At 44.9% G+C, this 22,588-nt stretch overlaps 1 protein-coding gene across 1 annotated transcript in view; it reads left to right on the forward strand.

Annotated features, from left to right (window-relative positions):
• The window catches only part of LOC124794907 (uncharacterized protein C6orf132 homolog), a 287,965-nt gene that overhangs the window by 230,734 nt on the left and 34,643 nt on the right, over positions 1-22,588 (forward strand). Inside the window, exons 4-5 of the mRNA XM_047258609.1 lie at positions 5,272-5,384; positions 10,461-10,605. Of these exons, the coding sequence (XP_047114565.1) occupies positions 5,272-5,384; positions 10,461-10,605 (258 nt within the window). The remainder of the gene's footprint in view (positions 1-5,271; positions 5,385-10,460; positions 10,606-22,588) is intronic.

Genomic DNA, 22,588 nt, shown 5'->3' on the forward strand with positions numbered 1-22,588 from the left:
AACGATACGCAACATTAACTAAGCACGCATGAGGACAAATGGAGAGTCGATGCGAACGCGCGTGCGCGCGCGCGCGCGCGCACACACACACACACACACACACACACACACACACACACACACAGCCGACTCACGAACGACTAGCGAGCCAAAACGTGTCGTCCGGCACGACGACCGACCGACGATCCACCAAGACCGTGGCGGCAATGGTCGGGCGAGCCATGTCGACGCACACCTCACTGCTACTTCAACCCCACTGTACTAATGCCGCATTGCAACTCCCCGACTGGCAGGTCTGGACTGCGGTCCAGACGCATTCTAATTGACTGCAGCTCGAACTCGAGACCCGAACTCGTTTACGACAGACAACGACCGGGAAGTAATAGCAGTTGAGCAAAGATACTACGAGAGGGAATATATCGATACACACTGCTAGCGCCGTTCACGATCAAGCAAAGCAGTGACAGTAGTAATTTAAATTAACGTAGTGAGGTGGAAGTACGTTAAAAATAGGGTGTAAAATACATGATGGCGGGCACATGAGCCACGCAAGGCTGGGTCAGCATATGTTCTTAGAGCAATATATGTAGGTACCACCTGAGACGTTTTCTGAAGGCGTCCTGTTATAAAGAAAATTTGTATTTTTTATTGTTTTATATCCAAAATTAAACAAATTTGTGCTGCTTTATAGTAGTAATTTTAATATGTAATTTTGTTTCTGCATGTCTTATAGGAAATACAAATCTCGGTTTTCTTTTGGCGAGCTGTCGAAAGTGGATGTAACACGCATTAACACACTGTAACAAAACCTGATTTAATTGCTGTGGAAGGGAGTGTTCTTCCTACTACCTAAGCAGCGCTGTGCGTGTATGTGGATTTAGTCGTGTGGAGATATGCTAATCGCGAGTCGTCACATTAACTGCACATGTAAATGTTTGGAAGCTTCGAGTAGGAGACACTGGAACGTCCACCTCGCTGCCTGGAGTAAGCTTCCAGTGTCTCTCAGCCCGTCGGTCCATAGAGGAAACAAACTTTCAGCTGTCCTTCATGGAAGTGTAGCTGCCGTACTGCCGTGACGGAGTATGTACAGAACTAAAGAAGACCATTGCTATAAAAATGTACGCACCCCCACTGCAAGTCTGAAGTATCTCGGCCTGGAGGTATCCTGTTACAGTTCTGCTGGGGAAAAGAAGTTTCATCATTTCTAAGGCATTCACGTGCAGTACCACAAAATTTTTTAATGATAAGCTGTTTCGGTCTCGGTTCCAGAACGCCTTCTGATCACCTGGAAAGCAATTTGTAGAAGAACGCCGATGCTGCTTTTGACTGTAGCTAAAGATAGTCCACACTCGACTGCAAACTTTTACCAATGGAAATCATCAGAATGAGTCTCCCTTCAGTGGAGTCAGCGCGTTTGAGAATCTTCCTGTTACATTGAAACTATGTTATGGACCGAGATTCAAACCAAGAACCATACCTTTTGCGTGTAATGCTCTTACCGACTGATCTACCCAGGCGCTTCAGTCCGGCGTGCGCAGCTGGTATGGTCGCAGGGTGGAATCTTGCCTCGGACATGGATGTGTGTCATGTCCTTAGGTTAGTTAGGTTTAAGTAGTTCTACGTCTAGGGGAATGATGACCTCAGATGTTAAGTCCTATAGTGCTTAGAGCCATTTGAACTACCCAGACCACACAGCTTCAATTTCGTCTGCACTTCCTTCCTGAACTCCAGAGATGCTCTCTTGTGTTCTTTGATAGACTAGCACTAGGCTATTTCAAAATAATTTACTCCTCGGTACGAGAGAAGTACTGGCAGTGTCCAAGCAGTGAGCGCTTGTGGTAGGTAATGCATGGATAAGACCACTGTGCGCGGCGGGTAACATCCGGGTTAGAGACTAAGTCCTGCACACACTCTCTATCTGTTAGGATGTACACTCTGCTACACAGCGAAAGTTCTTCGGTCTGGACTCTCACGACTGCAGCAGGTCTTCATTGATGAGTCCCGCTTCGAACTGAGCTCCGATGACCAGCAGAGACTTGCCTGGAGACGCCACCTGCAGCGGTGGGATACCAACCTCAATGTCGCACGCCACGTGATCCGATAATCAGTAGTGATGGTTTCGGGTGCCATTTCCTTTTATAACAGGACCTCTTCGGTTGCTATCCACGTTACCCATATAGCACAGCGGAACGTCGGCGATAATGTACTCACCGTTTTGTAGCCATTCATGGCAGTACATCCCGGGCTCACATTTCTGTTAGATAAAGCCCGCCCCGCACACGGACGAGTTTCTACTGCTTGCCTTCCTGTGTGCCAAACCATACTTTGGCCATGAAGGTCGCCGGGTCTCTTCCCCACCTAAGAACGTTTGGAGAATTACGGACAGCGCCCTCCAGCCAGCTCGGAATGTTGACTACCTAACGTCCCAATTAGACAGAATTTGGCACGACATTCATCAGGAGGACATCCGACAACTTTATCAATGAACTTACTATGAAATAGCGACCCTTAACTGCTTGCTGGCTTTGACATATGTCAACGGGGACAGATGAAAATGTGTGCTCCGACCAGAATTCGAACCCGGGATCTCCTGCTTACATGGCAGACGCTCTATCCATCTGAGTCACTGAGGACACAGAGGACAGTGCGACTGCAGGGATTTATCTCTGGCACGCCTCCTGCGAGACTCACATTCCCAACGTATTGTCCCGCACTACATTCGTAGTGCCTCCGCCCATTATACTCATTACTCGCGGCGCGTTGCCGAGTCCCGTAAGAGTTCGGGCACTGTTTGTGCATCCGCACAGAAGAAGAAGGTCAAATGGCTGGTGAGCCTTAACTATATATATGAAGATGGTATCTGTTGTTTCGGACATGTCCGAAAGAACAGATACCATCTTAGTATATAACTTTATCAGTGCCAAGTCGAATAATTGCTTGCGTAGGGGCAAGAGGTGGACCAAAGCGTTACTGATTGTTCAGTCTGTGGAGCTCTTTCTCTTGAATAAATCATCAAATGTTTCTAAAACAGTAATCATTTATTTGCCTGTATATGTACATTGCATCTGCCGATTTCGGTCCCACTGATAATCCCCTTCACGGGGCAATGTTTTTCTTAAATTTTTTGTGTTACAGTGTATTTTATTACTGTGTATATTTTTACTTCTCCTCTAAAATGTAATGTTATACCCTTCCGAGAGTAACTGGTCTGAAAATGATCTCACATAGGTGGAAATCGGCTTCGTTTGAAAATAAAAATAAATTATTTTATGCGGTTAATACTGCTTTTTAATTTTTTTAAAAATTAGTAGGTCCCTCCGGCCACTGTTATTTCCACGAACGATGTTTCTAAAAACATTTTGTCAAGCAGAGTGCTTTTGTTGTGCTGTGTTACTGGCCATAGACGCTGACCTGCACAGATCCCTGAATCACCGTCGTAGGACAAAAATGAGGACATTCGAATACACACACCCTGAAATATGGGACAGCTGAATCGTTGATTACACTGACTGTATGTATAAGCGATCCAAAAATTTAGAAAAATATTTCCAACCCATGTTAAACAAGAGTTAGTCCAAACACTAGTCTTGCCTAGTCTTTACTACTGTGATGTAGTTCAACACGGCACAAATAGTGAAAATTCCAGATGCCTCGAGCTAGTGATGAATGCTTGCGTTAGATACGTGTGCAATATACGGTTGTATGATCATATCAGTCCTTCATACTCCGAACTAGGTTGGATACGTCCACATAAGGTACGCGATCTCCACACGATGTGCTTACTTCATCGATTTCTTAGCCACTGGTGCCCCCAATACTTATCTTTTCACATTAAACACCTATCATCATTCCACAACTGCAATACCAGATCGGATAGGTCTAGCATATTGGCTGTGCCTTTACATAACACAAAATCTTTCTCCGTGTCAGTCTCCATCTCAGCCATACGACTGTGGAACGCGCTCCGCTGTGATCTGCATCTTATCCAGAACCACTCAACATTCAAGAGTCAACTCAAAACTTACATATTAGGGACGGTATAGCCACCATTGTTGTGCCCCTCTCATCTCTTTCTTTCGCGTCTCCATCATAGCTTCGAATTTTACCTTTCTATTTCTCTTCCTGTAACCTAGCTACCGCCCGTCATGGTGGACGAGCGGTTCTAGGCGCTACAGTCTGGAACCGCGCGACCGCTACGGTCGCAGGTTCGAATCCTGCCTCGGACATGGATGTGTGTGATGTCCTTAGGTTAGTTAGGTTTAATTAGTTCTAAGTTCTAGGGGACTGATGACCTCAGAAGTTAAGTCCCATAGTGCTCAGAGCAATTTTTTGGCCTAGCTACCTCTTCAATATCTTTTTCACCCCTTCTATCGTCTTATGTCTCTGCTCGATGTGAATAACTTACAAGCTGCAAGAAGATAACGAGAAAATTCCCAACTAGCAATAGGACTGACATTCATAAAAGAAAAATATGTTTACTTTCATATACATAGTCATTATTATTATTATTATTATTATTATTATTATTCTTGAATGAGATTTTCACTCTGCAGCGGAGTGTGCGCTGATATGAAACTTCCTGGCAGATATAAACTGTGTGCCCGACCGAGACTCGAACTCGGGACTTTTGCCTTTCGCGGGCAAGATCTCTACAGTTTTAATCTGCCAGCAAGTTTCATATCAGCGCACACTCCGCTGCAGAGTGAAAATCTCATTCTGGAAACATCACCCAGGCTGTGGCTAAGGCATGTCTCCGCAGTATCCTTTCTTTCAGGAGTGCTAGTTCCGCAATTTTCGCAGGAGAGCTTCTGTAAAGTTTGGAAGGTAGGAGACGAGATACTGGCAGAAGTAGGGCTGTGGGGAACGGGCGTGAGTCGTGCTTCGGTAGCTCAGTTAGTAGAGCACTTGCCCGCGAAAGGCAAAGGTCCTGAGATCGAGTCTCGGTCGGGCACACAGTTGTAATCTGCCAGGAAGTTTCATTATTATTCTTGATTGTTTTAATTATATTTTTGTAATAATTATCCTTGTACTACTGTTATAATCTCTATTTTTTTTTAACATAACACGTGGTATGTCCATAATGTTCTGTACAAACTGAAATTAGTTCAATCCGAGCATGCCTGGTTAGGTGTAAGAGAGCCTGAAGGCCCTAATCTTGCCAGGTTAAATAAATAAATAAATAAATTAATTAATTAATTAAAATAAATAAATGTAAGGAGTGAGGACTGCCACCGCCAGCTGAGCGCTGTTATTGTTGTTGTGTGCCGGCAGGTGATAGACGCGGAGCTGCACAGCGGCCCCGCGCTGCCGTCCCTGGCTGTGATAGCGGTCAGCTCCGCCATCCTGGCCGCCGTCGTCCTCATCGCCGGCGTGCTCGTCTGGAAGTGAGTACGCGGCTGCGGCTGCAGAGTGGGCAAAACAAGGCGCGAGCTGTGGGCCGTCAGCACTGTAGCAATGGCAATAGCAGCCTGCGCTGCTGTGTGGAACGCTTGCTCTGACTAAGTTTTGACGGACAAGAATATCGCTGCTACAGTCAGAATGTATACAGGGCGTCCCTGAAGTCCGTTAACATTTGAAAATGCATTTATTCGTGGAATAATTTAAGTGGTAGGAAAAACTTGACACACATACCTGAAATGACAGGGGGTTATATTGAAATCGGAACAGAGTGAAAAACCGAATAGCAGATGGCGCTGGACAGGAACACGTCGGTGACGTCGCCAGACAATCGCGTATGAAACGAGCTGCAGTGAGATAGGAAGTCACTTGCCTGGCTGTTAAACACCTGTTATTAAGTACGACTTTTTGAACAGTTCTCGGGTATCCGACCGGATAGCATCGTTATTTCCCCACAATATTGCAGCAGACGCACACGCTGCAATCTTCAGGTGGGTCCTGACGAATGCTGTGCTGTTCCTCTCGGCGCCCTATATACACTAGGCGTTACCCCCTCCACCGTTCCTCTCCTGGTGTCTTCGGTGCGGCCGGCGCGGCGGCTAGTGGAGATGGTAGGGGAAGCGGCGCCTGGGTCTGAACTGGGGTCTGCAGTCTCCTTGCTGCCGCCGTCGGGGGCGGTTCTCGATCTCTGGGACCGCATCTTTCTCTCCAGGCTGAGTGCAGGGTTCCAAGCATGACTAAATTGAAGGCCACTGTCTTTATTAATTAGATCGATCTAATAAATAATCTAATAATCGATTTAGTTAATAAACACAGCGGCCTTCAACTTAGTCTGGCTTACAACTCCGCACTCAGCCTGGAGGGAAAGATGCGGTCCCAGAGACCGAGAACCGCCCCCGACGGCGGCAGCAGGAAGACTGCATACCCCAGTTCAGACCCAGGCGCCGTTTCCCCCACAACCTCCAGTAGCCGCCGCACCGGCCGCACCGAAGACACCAGGAGAGGAGTGGTGGAGGGGGTAACGGCTAGTGTATAAAGGGCGCCGAGAGGAACAGCACAGCATTCGTCAGGATCCACCTGAAGATGGCAGTGTGTACGTCTGCCGAAATACTGTGGAGAAATTACGACGCTAACCGGTCGGATACCCGAGAACTGTTCAAGTTGGAAATACGCCGGGAAAACTTCAGATCGCATATCAAGTACGACTTTTATGCAGGATGGGGCTTCACCCCATAACGCTACTCCTGCGAAAGAGCTCTTTCGCACATCGTTTGGCGTGGATCGCGTGCTCAGCCGCCACTTTCGTCAAGCTTGGCCTTGCAGGACCACAGACCGGAATCTGTGTGGTTATTGGTGGTCTACCACGATCGTCCGCCCGCATTAGGGGTGCGAAAAGACAACATCCAATGGCAATATCTTACCATACCTACTGATAAGTTCACAACATTGTCACTTCACTACAGGTATCGGTGGAAATAATAGCTGCCTAGGTGAGCATGTGTTACGAAGTAACTCGTCGTTGCTAAAAATCAATTTTTATGCTAATTGCTGGTTTAGTATCATATAAATCGCCATCTGTTGCTCATGGTGTGCACTTTCTTTGTCAATAAATCTCCATGTCTTTTCAAGCATTAAGGCCAATTTCTACGTCTCTACCTACATTATTCCGTGAACAATTCCGTCTTCAGGCCGCGAGTGGCCTACCGGTACTATCCGACCGCCGTGTCATCATGAAGGAGGATGCGGATAGGAGAGGCGTGGGGTCAGCACACCGCTCTCCCTGTCGTTATGATGGTTTTCTTCACCGAAGCCGCTGCTGTTCGGTCGAGTAGCCCCTCAATTGGCATCACGAGGCTGAGTGCACCCCGAAAAATGGCAACAGCGCATGGCGGCCTGGATGGTCACCCTTCCAAGTGCCGACCACGCTCGACAGCACTTAACTTCGTTGATCTCACGGGAACCGGCGTATCCACTGCGGCAAAATATTAACGGACTTTTGGGTCGCCCTGTACTCACTGACAAAAATGAGCTTTTGCTGTAGAAAAACTATAATAGACCAGCTGAATCTTCTCGTATTGAGAACTTAGAAGCTGTGTTCTATGTTTTACTTAAGAAAAATTTTCAACAGCCAAGATCGCATAAATTAGTATTTATTGTTGCCAGCAGGTTTCGAGAGTTTTAATTTTAATCTTCTTGTCTTCAAAAAAAAATTGTTATAAGACGTGTTCCATTGTGAGTCAATACCTCATGCCACGTTGCCGTCATGCGAACACATTGGTCTGTGGAAAATAAAACTATTTATAGTTCGCATACCTAGCCCTCACAAAGGCTTGTTAATTCTTACAACTCAAGTATGCGAATATGCCAATGTGCTTAACTTTAAAAGGTTTCTTTTTGACAAAACTGTCTACAATGTGCTATATTGTATCCACTATCAAGACAACATTGCATGAGGTACTAACTCACAATGGAACACGTTTTATGACTAAATTTTTTTGAAGACGAGAAGATGGCAGCTAAAAGTGTCGAAACCAGCTGTCTGCAATAAGTAATAATTTATGAGATCTTTGCTACTGAACACTTTTCCCAAGAACTGAAAAAAGGAATTTCGTACAACAGCTTAAAATTTCAACATTAAGAATATGATGCTAAGGTGGTGTCAGCATGCAAAATATACGTATACAAGCTAAATAAAAAGTGGTCTATGCATGATAAATAAAAAGTATGATCAGGTTTTCTCATAACATTGATATCACAATTTAATTTTACATTGGACTACACGTCCTCGTCTGATAAGACATGTCTTTATTTCTTCTTGTAACTCTACTTATCTCTACCCTCCAGCTATAAAATGGCTTTTATACGTACGTGGTGAAATTAGCTACTGTTTGACGCTAAATTCTAAAACACACTTTCTTCTACAGTCAAACGCCCATACCAGACAAATTCCCTACTTATTTTGTCTATCATTCCTTCAAGCCCCTAATTTTTTGCTTTTCCGGAGTGGCCGTGCGGTTCTAGGCGCTACAGTCTGGATCCGAGCGACCGCTACGGTCGCAGATTCGAATCCTGCCTCGGGCATGGATGTGTGTGATGTCCTTCGGTTAGTTAGGTTTAATTAGTTCTAAGTTCTAGGCGACTGATGACCTCAGAAGTTAAGTCGCATAGTGCTCAGAGCCATTTGAACCATTTTTTTTTTTTTTTTTTTTTTTTTTACTTCGGCTAAAACGCTGTCGGTTTATTCTTCTGTGTGTTTCGCAGCACCTATGGTCGTCATATGTGCAATGCATAGCTTCAGAAATTTTTTCTTCATATCTAAACGGTGTTTGACAACGAATTTTTTTTCTTTCCGCATGCGAATGTGTTCTTTGCGTCGTCCTTGCTTTTACCAACTTGTGCGATGTTACTACGCAGGTAACAAAGTGTTTCACTCTCTCTCCCATTATAACTCAGTGTTTCCCCGTGTCCAGAGTTCTGCACTAACTAAGCCACTTTTACACTCTGTCTAGTACTTATTCCTATCAATTAGAAGATATTATTGAGCATGGAGAGTTGCATCAAACCAGTCTCTGGACTGAAGACTACAACAACAACAATATTGAGAAACCATGATTTTGCAAAAATGATTGTCTCTGGATTCAACTACGTCAAACAATACAAGTTAAACAGGAGTTCTGACAGCTCCAATTCTTTTCTGTACCGTTTCTAGCATAAAACTATTGAACATCTTCATTTCTATTAACTGTTGTTTACAAATTTTATTCATGTATTGGTAAGTCATTGTTAAGTATTTGAAAATAAACTATACAGTAGACGATGCAGGACCCAAGGAGGAAGCATTGTAAGGTCCTACAGGTATCAAAATATAAGCTATGTAGTATTTGCACATAATGACTTCTATAGCACACACTAATAATGTCATAACTGTACTACGTATACCAGGTCTAATCAACGCAGCATGAATAATAGTACAAGTGTAAGCATAAATACAGCTGTAATTCCTAATACCAAACGCTTACAAACAATACAAGAACTAGAAAACAGAAAGAAGTCGCCATTACGTGAAGGTGTAGAAAATAACATTACATCTAGATGTCGTTCCTTGTATTTTTCATTACGATTAATGCCAGCAAGATTGCGTCACACCGGTAAGCAGACATAATCATTTTAAAATTTTACATGAAAGCTGCGGACCCATTACTCATCAACCTGCAGCACTGTAATTATAACGAGAAATATGGTCTTCTCATCAGTTCCATTAACATTCTCTCTTACTGTACTCAACATAGTCAAAGGTTTTACGATTACTGACTTTGTTAAGTGTAGAGACAGAATATATTCTTTTTTAACAATGGTAAAATATTTATGAATCTCAACTTAACTGTCATTTTCAATCGTACATTGAAAGAATCTTGGCCCAAGGCTGCGACAGATTTTTTTAGGGCCACAACGTGTACGAGGATCTCATCACTGTACTGTCAGTAAGTAAAAAAATATGGATTGACACTACATCGATGTGACGCTGTAGAAGAGATGTATTGCGCCACGGTAACGTGAAATTAAAGCACCTAGATTCTAGCACCTTGGATTCTAGATTTGCCACAAGAGTTCCTGAATCTGATTTTTGGAAGAATGCTTGAGGTACTCTCTTGGCAATGATTAACATGCGGTGGGTTAAGCTTTATTAATGTACTGATCATGAATATAGATGGTATTTTAACGTGTTTTATGCAAATTTTATTTGTGTGTATTTTTGTACAGTAGCACCTGAAAATGAAATTGGTACATCAAATCCGGACGAGCTGGGTACCACTTCTCACTATATCACAACATTTTTGCTGTGGGTCGTCAGTTTGCCAATAATGATACTCAGATTCGAGGACACGTGCAATTAGCCGTGCGTCACTGCCTACCTTTATGGCTACAGACATTAGTACTCTGTTCAGCTGTGACACATTTTTATTGTTTGTCCGACTGTCTGCTTATCAGACAGAAGTATGTTAGTGAATTGTTTCTTTGTGCTTCGCTCATAATGTTATTGGACCATATTTATTCGAACGCAGGTACAAGCGGAAACCGCCTGTTCTGATGCCGTGCAAGCCATCGGCGCAGGGCATCGATCCAGGGACCATGGGCTACGACGACCTGCCCGGCGCTCACGTGGCAGCGAGGCAGATGCGTGCAGCTGCGGCTCAGCACCCGCCGGAGGTGAGCGGCTCTGTGTACCTCCCACCATAGAAATATATTTCGGCCCTCTCAGTGAATATGACAGGTAATTTATAGCTTAAAAATTTTTAATTTTAACACAAGGACTGACATACAAATGCTAGGCACGTACATGTTATTGCTAAACGATGTTATTTCCACATTAGCTACTGGTAGAGCTTCGTGACAAAATGTCCCACGCATTCACGCAGCAGCGCTACCACAAGTTACAAGAAACGCTGTTGCACTAAACACACCATGATGGAAGAAAAATGCCAAAGAAAAAATAAGTGTTTCGGTGTAACACTGTCGCATACAGTCCACAATCTTGTTAGAGTGTCGAAGCAAAGTCATCAGACAAGTAACTGTGCTGTTGGAAGTGCAGCTGATCAACTTGTGGTTGGTCAGTTCGTTAACGCGTTGCTAACGCGGTGAGTAGCGTGGAGGAAGTAGATATTAACTGCGAGCGGAAGAGCGGAGACCATTATGCTCGTTTAAGTACACGGAGGAACTTTCCAAAAGTTGATATACGCTCTACTTGCACACATATTATTTCACATTTTACTAGTGCTTCCCTAGCTCCCCTTCAAAACGACTTCACGACGCTATATCTTCGGATTCAACTCCAGAAATCCTGTTTAGTTTCTGAGACATGCTTACATCGCGCTTCTCCTTTTGTAGTCACGTACTGCATGTCTACATCTACACTACTGGCCATTAAAATTGATACACCAAGAAGAAATGCAGATGATAAACGGGTATTCATTGGACAAATATATTATTCTAGAGCTGGCATGTGATTACATTTTCAAGCAATTTGCTTGCGTAGATCCTGAGAAATCAGTACCCAGAACAACCACCTCTGGCCGTAATAACGGCCTTGATACTCCTGGGCATTGCGTCAAACAGAGCTTGGATGGTGTGTACAGGTATAGCTGCCCATGTAGCTTCAACACGACACCACAGTTCATCAAGAGTAGTGACTGGCGTATTGTGACAAGCCAGTTGCTCGGCCACCATTGACCAGACGTTTTCAATTGGTGAGAGATCTGGCGAATGCGCTGGCCAGGGCAGCAGTCCATCACTTTCCCTATCCAGAAAGGCCCGTATAGGACCAGCAACATGCGATCGTGCATTATCCTGCTGAAATGTAGGGTTTCACCTGGATCAAATAAAGGGTAGAGCCAAGGGACGTAACACATCTGAAATGTAACGTCCACTGTTCAAAGTGCCGTCAATGCGAACAAGAGGCGACCGAGACGTGTAACCAATGGCACCCCATACTATCACGCCGGGTGATACGCCAGTATGGCGATGACGAATACACTCTTCCAATGTGCGTTCACCGCGATGCCGCCAAACACGGATGTGACCATCATGATGCTGTAAACAGAACCTGGGTACATCCGAAAAAATGACGTTTTGCCGTTCGTGCACCCAGGTTCGTCGTTGAGTACACCATCGCAGGTGCTCCTGTCTGTGATGCAGCGTCAAGGGTAGCCGCAGCCATGGTCTCCGAACTGATAGTCCGTGCTGCTGCAAACGTCGTCGAACTGTTCGTGCAGATGGTTATCGTCTTGCAAACGTCCCCATCTGTTGACTCAGGGATCGAGACGTGGCTGCACGATCCGTTAGTCATGCGGATAAGATGCCTGTCACCTCGACTGCTAGTGATACGAGGCCGTTGGGATCCAGCACGGCGTTCCGTATTACCCTCCTGAACCCACCGATTCCATATTCTGGTAAGAGTCATTGGATCTCGACCAACGCGAGCAGCAGTGTCGCGATACGATAAACCGCAATCGTGATAGGGTACAATCCGACCTTTCAACTGGTTCAGCTGGCTCTGAGCACTATGGGACTTAACATCTATGGTCATCAGTCCCCTGGAACTTAGAACTACTTAAACCTAACTAACCTAAGGACATCACACAACATCCAGTCATCACGAGGCAGAGACAATCCGACCTTTATCAAAGTCGGAAACGTGATGGTACGCATTTCTCCTCCTTACACGAGGCATCACAACAACGTTTCACCAGACAACGCCCGTCAACTGGTGTTTGTCCGCCCCGGTAGCTGAGTGGTCAGCGTGACAGACTGTCAATCCCAAGGGCCCGGGTTCGATTCCCGGCTGGGTCGGAGATTTTCTCCGCTCAGGGACTGGGTGTTGTGTTGTCCTAATCATCATCATTTCATCCCCATCGACGCGCAGGTCGCCGAAGTGGCGTCAAATCGAAAGACCTGCACCAGGCGAACGGTCTACCCGACGGGAGGCCTTAGCCACACGACATTTCCATTTAACTGGTGTTTGTGTATGGGAAGTCGGTTGGAAACTTTCCGCATGTCAGCACGTTGTAGATGTCACCACCGGCCCAACCTTGTGTGAATGCTCTGAATAGCTAATCATTTGCATATCACAGCGTCTTCTTCCTCTCGGTTACATTTCGCGTCCGTAGCACTTCATCTTCATGGTGTAGCAGTTTTAATGGCCAGTAGTGTACATATATACCATGTCCCTCCTAATAGTTATTGTGCGAAATTTTTCTAAGATTTCGAAACAAATTTGCACGTTCGTTTTTGTAATGTACAGCTGTACTCAACCCAGACTAATGGTGCTCATCACAGCTTTCATGCAACGCCGAATGTCAACGGAAAGCATCCGTTTATTTTCCTCTACAAATAGAATGATTTTTAAAGCAGAGTTTAGCGTGCGAACTCGATAGAGTGGTCTCAGATTATTCTGTTGCGATATTCGTTTTAGCGATATAAATTAACTCGAACAGTGAAACACGAAGAATGACCGGTCCTCCATCAGCGACTTCGTAGCGCTGCCGTATGGCGACAGCAGTCAGTGCGGACCAGGGCAGTGCCGTCCTGCTGGAGTACAGGGCTACGTGTTCTATTTTTTCTTTTAATACAAATCGATAAAAATATTGCGCTAGTCCAATTTGGGACCGCTCTGTCGAATGGGCTCGTAAAATTGTGCTTTAAAGATAATTTGTTTCTCACGGGAAGCAAACGCTTTTCGTCGACAATGGACGTCGTATGAAGGACGTGATGAGTAGTATTTGTTTCGGCTGATTCCAGCTACCCGCCGCAAAAAACGAAACTGCAGATACCTGCCAAAATTACAGAGAAGATAAGCCTGGCGATTCTTAGGAGAGACATGCTTTTTACTCCTCGTGGCATTGCACAGCTGTCTGCGGAGATTGATGTCTGTACCGATGTCAGTGACTTTCAGGCCGCCCGCTCTAGCTGATTGACGCCGGCACGATAGCTCAGCGTGTTCGGTCAGAGGGTTAGCTGCCCTCTGTAATAAAAAAACTGGGTTAATGGATCAACGACGAACTGAAACGGGTGTCTTGCGAGGTCCGCCCCGAGGATATGCAACGAACTGAAAAAAATACGAACAAAATGAGATATAGGAAAAAGTGGTCAGCGTGACAGAAAGGCAATCCTAAGGGCCCGAGTTCGATTCCCGGCTGGGTCGGAGATTTTCTTCACTCAGGAACTGGGTGTTGTGTTGTCCTAATCATCATCATTTCTTCCCCATCGACGCGCATGTTGCCGAAGTGGCATTAAATCGAAAGAATTGCACCCGGCGAACGGTCTACTCGACGTCACACTACCCTAGTGACACTACATTTTTTTTGTGATTTTCATATTTAATCCATTCCCATTTACAGCGGGGAAAAATTACTGTCCACATTCCCTCGCGCGTGCCTTAGTCTCAAACCGTAGTAAGATACGATAAGATAGGAAACTCCAACATTATTAAAACCATTCATACAGGTGTACAGCGATCACATGAAGTTAGATATCGAGCAGTGGTTTACCACGTACTCAAGTATAAGTCATTACGTAAAGTCGGAATTAAAAGATAACTGCGTATACCACGGCAAGGTATGAGACTTCTTCGTAAATAAAATTACACAGGAAGGCGTAAAACAGATCCATAAAAATCAGACAAAGTTGTGGTAAAACCACACAATCAGATATAAAATCATTAGGCCTACGTAGAATCGTACATGTTAGAGGTAAAGAATCATTGTTAGAGATGTCTCTGCGTTAGAACTACTAGCAACAAAGTCCTGCACTACTCAACAAAGAGTCATATATTCATACACTTCGTAAATTATCGTAAAACCACGTACGGTTTTTATCAAATGGCGGAAATCTATTGTTTTATCTTTCAAAAAGTGAGTGTAGTGCATATATCAGTAACAAATGATTAGGATATTAAAGTTACCGCATATTTCTCACAGAAATTTAAAACAGTGCTCCACGTAAAATGTCTTCACGGTTATAAAACAGATACTAGGTTCTCACAGAATATTGTGCATATAGCCAAAATACATCACTCTAATGAAGTTTCATGTGAGTGTACACAGATAAGCTAAGCCGATCAATCAAATTCATGGCCACAAGAATGGATACGTATTTCATCAAGGAACGTGTTTGAAAGTTAGTCCTGTAAAGTGCTACGCTAATCTTACCCGATACCGAAATGTAGGAAACGTGGTAGAGTGGCGCGGAGAGGGGAGGTGGATAACGAAAATTATTTGAAATATGTATTTGTAATGCTTTTTACCGCATGTGCATTTCATCATTTTATAAGAAACTGAAAAAGGAGACGGAAAAGGAAATATGTAAAATACGGTTATGGACTGTGCAGCTGGTCCCGGCGGAGGTTCGAATCCTCCTTCGGGCATGGGTGTGTGTGTTCGTCCTTAGGATAATTTAGGTTAAGTAGTGTGTAAGCTTAGGGACTGATGACCTTAGCAGTTAAGTCCCATAATATTTCACACACATTTGAACATTTTTTTTTTGGTTACTGCTAGACGGAGCATTTGCGATAAGCGCCCCCTGTCCTAGCCTTCTTAATGCCTTCATCACTGCGACGTCTCTCTAAGCTGCATGTGGTTCTATCTTGCACTGTTTTACATGTGTTTTAACTAAAATGAACTAACAAATGATTGTCGTAATGGATGGTATTGCATAGCTTATGGTACGTAGCAATTTTCAGCAGTTATCTTTGTACTGTGGCACCGTATGGGAAGCACAGAGTACTTACTGTAGTTTTATGTTTTATAGCATGAGAAAAAAAAAGATTTTGACTCGAAACTAGTTATCATAAAGAAAATTAATATTCCAAAAATGGTTCAAATGGCTCTGAGCACTATGGGACTCAACTGCTGAGGTCAATAGTCCCCTAGAACTTAGAACTAGTTAAACCTAACTAACCTAAGGACATCACACACATCCATGCCCGAGGCAGGATTGGAACCTGCGACCGTAGCGGTCTCGCGGTTCCAGACTGCAGCGCCAGAACCGCGCGGCCACTTCGGCCGGCCATTAATATTCCAAATTCGACGTTTTTTTTTGCAATTTTCTGTTCTGATTTTGTTGTGTAGTATTGGTTCCACCAGCGTCTACACCACTTTTACAGAATGCTCTCATCAGTTTCATGTTTCAGTCGTCTTTCCTTCTACTGATTTCATCATAACATTTCATTCTTCTTCGCAGCAATACTCCTAAATATTTAAACGGCAGGTCTATTACCGTTTTCAGAATGCAACCAGTAACCTTCTAATCGGATGCTATCAGTTTCTTTCCTTCTGTTCTGTTTTTCATCTTAAGTTTATCCCAGGCATATTTAAAGAGCGTTGTCGCTTAGTACTTCGAGAGTAAATACTATCGAAGAGTTTCTGCAGTTCCGTATGACATTCCCCCAATGATACTTTCTTTTAAACAAAATCATCATCAGCAAACAGTCCGTATCGCTGGCCCAATCTAATGAACCGTTAATTTATAGTTGAAACGTTGGCGTTAGTATTACGAGGTGCATTCAAGTTCTAAGGCCTCCGATTTTTTTTCTCCAGACTGGAAAGAGATAGAAACATGCGCATTGTTTTAAAATGAGGCCGCGTTCATTGTCAATACGTCCCAGAGATGGCAGCACCCTATGGTAGATGGAACTTCACCGCCAGCGGCGAGAATGAGAACTGTTTTGAATACTTAAAATGGCGACGTTTTCCTTACTTGAACAGCATGCAATCATTCGTTTTCTGAATTTGCGTGGCGTGAAACCAATTGAAATTCATCAACAGTTGAAGGAGATATGTGGTGACGGAGTTATGGAAGTGTCGAAAGTGCGTTCGTGGGTGCGACAGTTTAATGAAGGCAGAACATCGTGTGACAACAAACCGAAACAACCTCGGGCTCGCACAAGCCGGTCTGACGACATGATCGAGAAAGTGGAGAGACTTGTTTTGGGGGATCACCGAATGACTGTTGAACAGATCATCTCCAGAGTTGGCATTTCTGTGGGTTCTGTGCACACAATCCTGCATGAGGACCTGAAAATGAGAAAAGTGTCATCCAGGTGGGTGCCACGAATGCTGACGGACGACCACATGGCTGCCCGTGTGGCATGTTGCCAAGCAATGTTGACGCACTACGACAGTATGAATGGGACTTTCTTTTCGTCGGTTGTGACAATGGATGAGACATGGATGCCATTTTTCAATCCATAAACAAAGCGCCGGTCAGCTCAATGGAAGCACACAGATTCACCACCACCAAATTTCGGGTAACCGCCAGTGCTGAAAAAATGATGGTGTCCATGTTCTGGGACAGCGAGGACGTAATCCTTACCCATTGCGTTCCAAAGGGCACTACGGTAACAGGTGCACCGTACGAAAATGTTTTGAAGAACAAATTCCTTCCTGCACTGCAACAAAAACGTCCGGGAAGGGCTGCGCGTGTGCTGTTTCACCAAGACAACGCACCCGCTCATCGAGCTAACGTTACGCAACAGTTTCTTCGTGATAACAACTTTGAAGTGATTCCTCATGCTCCCTACTCACCTGACCCTGGCTCCTAGTGACTTTTAGCTTTTTTCAACAATGAAAGACACTCTCCGTGGCCGCACATTGACCAGCCGTGCTGCTATTGCCTCAGCGATTTTCCTGTGGTCAAAACAGACTCCTAAAGAAGCCTTCGCCGCTGCCATGGAATCATGGCGTCAGCGTTGTGAAAAATGTGTACGTCTGCAGGGCGATTACGTCGAGTAGTAACGCCAGTTTCATCGATTTCGGGTGAGAAGTTAATTAGAAAGAAAACGGGGGCCTTAGAACTTGAATGCACCTCGTATCATTCCTTGGGACGCACCACACTTAAATTTGATTTGCGTTGCACGTCATCGTCCATTGCAATGTAGCACATATCTGTGACGGTACTCGGCGTGTTCGCGCCTTGAAAAGCAGCCAACTCCTTCCACATTTCAACGTAGGCGGAGTATTTCCAAAATATTGAGTGTGGCAAATAACGAGTTGGGGTTTCTTTGAGAGAAAAAACATATCATCCAGGAACATCAGAGCAATAGAGGTTACAATGTACTTTCGGGTCCTGCTAAAGATCCACATTCGTTTTTCGTTCGATTTCGTCGCCTAAGAACTTAGACAACAAACCCGTTCATATCTTCGCATAAGGATCGAACACAGGGAACACTATTTTATACAGGTAGCAGAACGATATTTTCGACTTCTCATTGTTTCAGTTGATCCTGATGTCTTCAGCAACGACAATTCCAGTTTGGCTCAAATGGCTCTGAGCACTATGGGACTTAACACCTGTGGTCATCAGTCCCCTAGAACTTAGAATTACTCAAACCTAACTAACCTAAGAACATCACACACATCCATGCCCGAGGCAGGATTCGAACTTGCGACCGTAGCGGTCACGCGGTTCCAGACTGAAGCGCCTAGAACCGCACGGCCACACCGGCCGGCCAATTCCAGTTTCCTCAGAACTGTCACTCATTAATGAACGTTGAAGACTGATAAAAGTTGCATCTGGAAAGTTCTGTGAATGGTCTCAGAAAATAAATTATATTTACTGGCCTTCAAAAAAATCACAATTAGCTACAACGCAATTCTGTCATCTGTCATAAAACTACTGGCAACTGTCAACAAACTCTTCTTGTGGAATCGCTCGAAACACCGTGGTCACTTGCAACGTCTTTCAGAAATAATTTATGGCGGGGAAACAAAAGTTTGCCGGTGCCAGAACCAGAGGATAAGGAGGGTGTAGAAGAACACTCATTTCGTGTTTAGCGAGTAAGGCGAGCGCGCTGACGTTGCGTACATCTAACAACGCGTGACCTCGATTCTTCGAGCGAATCTGCAAGAAGAATCTGCTGACAGTTTACAACGGCTTTACAGCCGATGTCAGAAGTATTTTGCAGCTAATCACGTTTACTCTGAAGGCCAATAAGGATGACTCTTGTTTTCTTTATTCTACGAGAACATCCGGCGAACTTTTCAGACACATCTCATATCTTGCGGTTGCAATGGCACGGATATTCTCCGAAAATTTACACTGATTAAGAATACATTGAACATAGTCGATGTCCTCTTAAACCATGGATCCGTCGTGGCGAACCACATGGAGAGAACAATGGGATATCATATTACGGTATATGATTTCGGTATTAATTTGTGTTGTACTTTAACAAGTGTAGCAGTCCAACTGCTGATACTTTCGGCAAGTTGCTGAACTTCAAGGCGCTAATAACTACTGCGTACTGTTACTTCTGGATTATACTCACATTTGAAAAGAGAGATGCTGAAGTCTCCTTCCCCATTATTCTCCAAACCGAACTTGGTTTCTGCCTCTAATGACTTACAACAAAAAAAGAACAGTCTAAATATAGACTGATTTTCGTTAGATTACGAAAGAAGTTAGTTTTGTGATTTTTTAGTGTCTTCTGGCATACTTGTTCATCGAGCAGTCCACAGCTGAACTGCCGGTTCATAGTGTTCCATAGGACACTATGAACCAGCACTACACATGTGGACTGTACGATCAAGTTAGTTGTTTGTATTTGCCTAATGACTCCATCGCCAACGAAACATCAGTCTTTTATCCTCTTTAATAGGCATAACTATCATATCAAGATAATGCTGTAATACTATGGTTGGAACTTAAATAGTGGCAACTACTTATTCACAACCGATACAAAAGAGTTACATGTTTGCACCTGTTACTGTCCTTCAGAGTAGTCACGCGTGCTGGAACAGTTCTGAAGCAAATGCCACGAATAGTTTCCTTCATCTTCGAAATCAAATCAAAGTCACAAAGACGTAAGTCCAGGGAGTACGGTGGATGGTACAGTACTTCCCAGTCCCATCGACCGAACAGAGCTGCCACCGCTTACGCTGTATGCGCCCGCGCATTGTCGTGCAAAATGATGGGTGGGTTGCACTGAAAGTGTCGCCGCTTCCTTCGCAAAGCTGGTCGCAGGCGATGCTCCAAAAACGAACAGTAACACTGTGCATTGACGGTCTGCCGTGGAGGAACCTAATGCATTGGGATAACACCATCACAGTCTTACACGATAATCACCATAACTTTAGACCGCTCCATTCGACCATCAACAGAACAGGCTCTGCTACCGGTATACTACGCCTTCCACATCGCTGGCAACGGATTTTACACTGCTCTGGTGACTACTTTGAAGGAGAGTAACAGGTACAAACACATGTATCGGTTGTGAATAAATAGTTACCACTGTTTAAGTTCCAACCCTCTTAGTGTTTTCCTTCCTTTCATAGTCCTGTGACTTTCAGTGATGGAAAATTCCTCTTGTGTTATTGACGCACATCATCCATACAAAAGTTCGGGGACTCATTTTATTCGTTGCGTGCAAGGGACGTCATTACAGTAGCTGCGTTGGAAGCGTCAATGAACAACTCAAAACAACGGAAGTGCATTCCACCAGTCAGTTGTCAGCAGTCAGTGTTACGTAGTGGATGTGAGGCCTCACTGAGTCAACGTTAATGTGTCACAAATCTCACTGGAGCAACATCTAAAAATTAAATGTTCTTTTCCAGAATGCTTTGAAGAAGCGAAACATGTTTGGAGAGTTTTTCCTGCACACTTTGACTCAAAAAAAAGAGCAACGCGTGTACGTCTGCGGTGGCATGACTGAAGTGCAAAACATGCGCGATTCTTTGTAGAAAAATTCGTCACGTGTGACGGACTTCATATCGTAAATACAAACCTACCACGAAACGATAAAAGGCAGAATTTCACATAAAGGTTCAGCGCTTTGATGACATAACCAACAGTGAAGCCAATACAACGCGATAGATAAACAGTATCCCAAAAAAGGATCTTTCTGAGGGTTCCCCATTATTAGGAGAACGTTATGTGCGTTGTACTCAGATGGGCGGAACTTGAAATATTAAAATCGCCATCTTAACTTTTCTCTATTTTCTTACTAATTTTTTGACTTACGGGGGTACATCCTTCAGTGGCTCTTTGTTCTCTGTAAATTCCCAAAATGTGTCTTCTTACAATTTCATGGCCATGTTTCAAACCTACAAATAAGATAACTAGGACGATGATTTAACGTCTCATCGACAGTGTGGTGTAGATGTGTCATAGTGAGTGGTTCAGACGTTTCCAATTACTCTCATACACATTAACAGGCGACATATAATAAAGTTTGTACTGCTATCGAACACTTAGGTGTAGCGGAGTTTACTATACGTCAAGTTTAACGGAGAATAAAGTATTATTAGCCACTGGGAAATGTGGCAGCAGTTGAGCTTAGAAAGACGGTATGTTACAATTTCACTTCGCCTGTCCACTGGATGATACAGTTCTGTAGAAAACGTTCCTAGGCTCGTCTGATGGTAGACGTATTACACCAGAGACACCGCTTGCTTTGGGCACGCGGCAGTGTGTCTTACGACGCGAGACGGTGAGAGCACGCGGAGGAGAGGTGCCCACGGTGAAATTGTTTTAAATCGGTTATTTATGAGCTCATTAGCGGGGCAGGTGCGCGCGCGGTCGGCGGGCAGCTGCAGCGGCCGAGCGCTATGGCACCTGCCGAGAAATCTGTGCCTCCGCCCACGGCCGTGGCCGTGGCCGCCTCTGCCTCCCTCACCTGCCGCTGCGCCGTCACAGCCGATCGCGGCGGGGCGGGCATTCCAGCGCGGTTCCAGGACAGCCTCCCGCCTGCACCTGCCCGGGGAGCTGGAGAACTGGAGCCGCCCGCCGCTCCGCTCCGCGCCGCGCCGACTGGATTACTAATGAGGCTGAGGGCAGCGCGCCCATCCCGAACGCAATTACCGCCATCCGCTGTTTAACGACGTCGTGAACGAGTGCCTGCCCGTAGCCCCCAGCAGTACTTGGCTTACCGCTGTTCCGGGCCCGTCCCTTGTTACCGCCGGACGCGCTACTATTGCCTTACCTGCAACACTGACCATCCTCACAATTTTCCGATTCCTTAACTTCCGCTCGATACAATAGGTAAGAGCTGAAAACCAGCGAGGAAGTCTCAAAAACCTGTGTATTTCTTCGCGTAGCGACCCCGGTCACGAAAATTGACGATGGTTGCAGAAGCAGTGTGCTGACCACGTGCCTAACCATATCCGCAATCAGTGACGCCTATCGGCTGAGGATGAAATGGCGGAAGGACGGTGTCGTTGTGCCTTCTGAGGCCTGTTTCGACGGAGTACGTCGCCATCACTACCAACAAATCGACGTTCATTATTGGACAAGAATCTCCTACAACTATTCCCACACGCTAGAGTTATCAGTCGTCACTATCCTCGTTCCTTCTGCACGTTTTCTGATGTCGTCCACCCATCTTCAATCAGGTCGTTGGCTCGGACTTTTCTAATCTCTCGGAATCCAGCAAGGACGTTCTTTGGTTCATCTATCACCCATTCACCTGGCTACATCACCAGTGCCTCCATATCATTTTCTTTACTGAGGTATTTACTTGTATTCAAGTCGCTCACCCACGTACCTTTTTCCTTTGCACTCGAGCGACTCTGTTTTTTAGTATCTTTCGTACTAAAAGTTCGCCGGCCGGAGTGGCCGAACGGTTCTAGGCGCTACTGTCTGGAGCCGCGCGACCGCTACGGTCGCAGGTTCGAATCTTGCTTCGGGCATGGATGTGCGTGAT

Source organism: Schistocerca piceifrons, chromosome 4 (genome assembly GCF_021461385.2).
Source record: "Schistocerca piceifrons isolate TAMUIC-IGC-003096 chromosome 4, iqSchPice1.1, whole genome shotgun sequence".
Classification (NCBI taxonomy): domain Eukaryota; kingdom Metazoa; phylum Arthropoda; class Insecta; order Orthoptera; family Acrididae; genus Schistocerca; species Schistocerca piceifrons.